Source organism: Helobdella robusta, assembly GCF_000326865.2.
Source record: "Helobdella robusta unplaced genomic scaffold HELROscaffold_44, whole genome shotgun sequence".
In the NCBI taxonomy this organism is placed as follows: domain Eukaryota; kingdom Metazoa; phylum Annelida; class Clitellata; order Rhynchobdellida; family Glossiphoniidae; genus Helobdella; species Helobdella robusta.
In genome coordinates this window covers 974,044-977,627 of record NW_008705063.1, presented here as the reverse complement: position 1 = coordinate 977,627, position 3,584 = coordinate 974,044, and the positions used below count along the sequence as shown (strand labels likewise).

Below are 3,584 nucleotides of genomic sequence, written 5' to 3'. Positions count from 1 at the left end.
TTGTTTCGAACGACCACGCTGTATGGCAGAGGGTTGTCATCAGTCGGTGTCGTAATTTCGTCGGACCAAAACATGGCTGGTTTGGAGGTAACAGCTTGCTTGTTCATATCGGAGTTAACTGCTGACGGAACTGAGTTTATGTTCAGTTTCGAGGTATTTTTGTCTTTATTGTACGACAAACAGTTTATTTTGTTGTTAAGCGCCGACATATCATGTGTATGCACGTCTATTGTTTGCACTAATTTATTTTTCAAAGAAGTTATATCTTGCGTGTGCACGTCAAGTGTTTGTATGAGTTTGTTATGTTGAGTGTACAACATATTTTTTAATTCATTTTTCAGAATTTCAAAGTTTATTTTGATGACATTTTCGAAGTTAGGAACATTAGATAAATTAACGCTGGCAAATATTGAGCACTTATCCATAAGTTTTTCCTCTTTCAAAAAAATAAGAATTTGTGTTAATACTAACAGTTTATCGCGCCTTGTGTTGCCACGTGAAGTAGGTTTTTCAAACTTTTCAATTTTAACATTTTTCCAACTCTAATTTCAAAATTTTTTGAGCGTCAATAAAGTCCTCGTTGGAGAAAAATTCAGCAGTATTATTTATAAACGTCTCATTATCAAATAAGTCGAAGTTACCAACCAAAAAATATAGAACTTCGCTAATTACAACCGGTTTCGCCGCCATGATAATATCTATGTATGTATGTATGTATGTATGTATGTATGTATGTATGTATGTATGTATGTATGTATGTATGTATGTATGTATATATGTCTGATTGTTTGTTTCTCTTGTTGTTATCAATGCTGTTGTTGTTGTTTATGTTGTTCTTGTTGTTGTTGTTGTGGTTTTTACTGTAGAAATTGTTTATTTAATTCTGTAATTGATGTTGTCATCTATAGTTGTTGGTACTATCACATGTTTGTGATTTATAAATTTAACAGAAAAAAATTAAATTAACATCGTCATCATCATCAATAATATCATCATCGTCATCATCCTAATTATCATTATCATCATCATCATCATTCTTCATTAACATGATCATCATCGTCATCAACATCATCTTCATCATCATCATCACAAATGCAGGTGTTTGCCATTGGAGGAGTTGGGTGCATTATGAGAGTTCTAGTGGATAGGAAACGATTCTAGAATATTTCATTGTCTGACTGTGTCTGTTTGTGTGTGTGTGTGTCTGTGTTTGTTCGGTTGAATGAATATTTGTACTAATGTTTTCTGTGAAGATGTATTTATGTGGTTATGTGCATGCTTGTGTGTACGTGTGTCTGTTTGTGTACGTTTGTGTGTGAGTACGTGTGTTTCTGTGTTTGTTTGTTTGTATGGTTGCTTGTGGGCTGAAATTGTTTGTACTGTTGTCATGTTACTGGATATCTGTTATCATATTTTTTTCTTGTTTGTGTTTGTTTCTAAAAAATTTGTTGTAATTTAGAATGCCTGTATGTTTGTATGTGTGTGTATGTGGTGTGTGTGTGTTTGTCTGTTTGTTTATTTGTGTATGTCTGTGTTTGTCTGTTTGTTTATTTGAATGTAATGTATGTATGTATGTTTTAGTAATGGTAAAATTAATTTTGTCATAATTTTTCTTGACTTGTAGTTTTGATATGCTTGGTATCGTATCTTTTAAAGTTGTTTCTTTTTTTTTCTTTCTCTTTCTGTCTCTATATTAGTCTCTCTGTTTGTATGTCTGTCTGTTTGTCTAACCTTCTTTCCTGTCTTTCTTCTCTTTCTATTTCCTTTCCCTCCCTCTCTCTCTCTCTCCCTCTCTCTTCCTCCCTCCCTCTCTCTCTCTCTCTTTTTCTCTCTTTTTCCTCTTCCACATTTTCACACACTACTCTTAAAAGATTTCTTTTCATCTTGCTAATCATTTCCATTACGGCCTTCGTTCATAATTTAAAATTTTTTTTGTAAAAAAAAAAGTTCTATTTCTTTATGTTGTTAATGGCTGTTGGTTGGTTGGTTGACTGGTTAATTGGTTGGTCGGTCGGTTGGTTGGTTGGTTGGTTGGTTAGTTGGTTGGTTTATTGGTCGGTGGGTTGGTTTGTTGGTCGGTCGGTTGGTTGGTTGGTTGGTTAGTTGGTTGGTTTGTTGGTCGGTTGGTTGGTTTGTTGGTCGGTCGGTTGGTTGGTTGGTTGGTTGGTTGGTTGACTGGTCGGTCGGTCGGTTGGTTGAATGGTTGGTTGGTTGACTGGTTGGTTGACTGGTTGGTTTGTTGATGTTTCTCCGTTTAGTTTTATTCTTACGTTGAATTAAGACAACCGACATTTGAAACATTTAAATCGTTATTATTATTATAATTGTATTTATATAGCATAAATACCCTATTGTTTTGTTGTTATTACATACATTTATGCATGCATACATACATAAGTACATAATACATACATATACACATAAACATACATACATACATACGTACATACATACATGCATACATACATACATGCATGCATACATGCATGCATGCATACATACATACATACATCTGTGTACGTTCTTTGATACATACATACATACATACATGCATAAATACATACATACATACATGGGCGTGAAATATGTACAAGTGTCTAATTTAATTCAATTTTGGAGTCTTTCAATTGATTGTTCGTTATGAAGCTGTACGTTCTTTGATCCTTCTTTGTTAGTTTATTCTTTGTTCGTCGATCTATTTATTCTTTGTTTGATTTTCTTTGATTTATTCTTTGTTCTCTGTTGTGTTTAATTTATGTTTATATGATTAGCTGTTTTTTAGAATTTATGTTTAACTCAATTAAACTGAACGCTGATATAAATGTTAACACCAATTGAACTATAATGACATACATACATACACACATACATACATACATACATACATACATACATACTTACATACATACATACATACATACATACATACATACATACATACATACATACATACATACATACATACATACATACATACATACATACATACATACATACATACATACATACACACACATACGGGTTCATACATACATACACACACACACACACATAGATACACGCAAAAAATATATGCATATGGATTTTTTAATAGTTTTGTTTATTTATTTAAAAATTATTTTGTACCAAATAATTTATTTAGGGGCTTGTCTATAATTGCGTTTATGATCTGGTGTGTTTAATTTTAAACTATTTATATTAGATAATGGATTACGTTACTTTAATAATAATAATTATTAATGAAATTATAATTATTATAATTAATAATAATAATGATAATATTAAATGATATTATTATTCAATAGTAATAAGCTTATCGTTGAATGGGTGCTTATTCTGACTAACCTATCCATTTATTTATCTATCTGTCTGTCTCTCTCTCTGTCTGTCTGTCTCTCTGTCTGTCTGTCTGTCTATCTATCTATCTATCTATCTATCTATCTATCTATCTATCTATCTATCTATCTATCTATCTGTCTGTCTGTCTGTCTGTCTGTCTGTCTGTCTGTCTGTCTGTCTGTCTATCTATCTATCTATCTATCTATCTACATAAAATTATTTTTACTGAGTTTAAGTTATTGATT

At 31.8% G+C, this 3,584-nt stretch overlaps 1 protein-coding gene across 1 annotated transcript in view; it reads left to right on the top strand.

The window, feature by feature from the left end:
• The window catches only part of HELRODRAFT_85149 (hypothetical protein), a gene marked incomplete at both ends in the record, with an annotated part of 4,612 nt that extends 3,451 nt beyond the window's left edge, over positions 1-1,161 (top strand). The window contains one exon of the mRNA XM_009025840.1: positions 1,099-1,161. Within this exon, the coding sequence (XP_009024088.1) occupies positions 1,099-1,161 (63 nt within the window). The remainder of the gene's footprint in view (positions 1-1,098) is intronic.
• Positions 1,162-3,584: the final 2,423 nt, after the last annotated feature.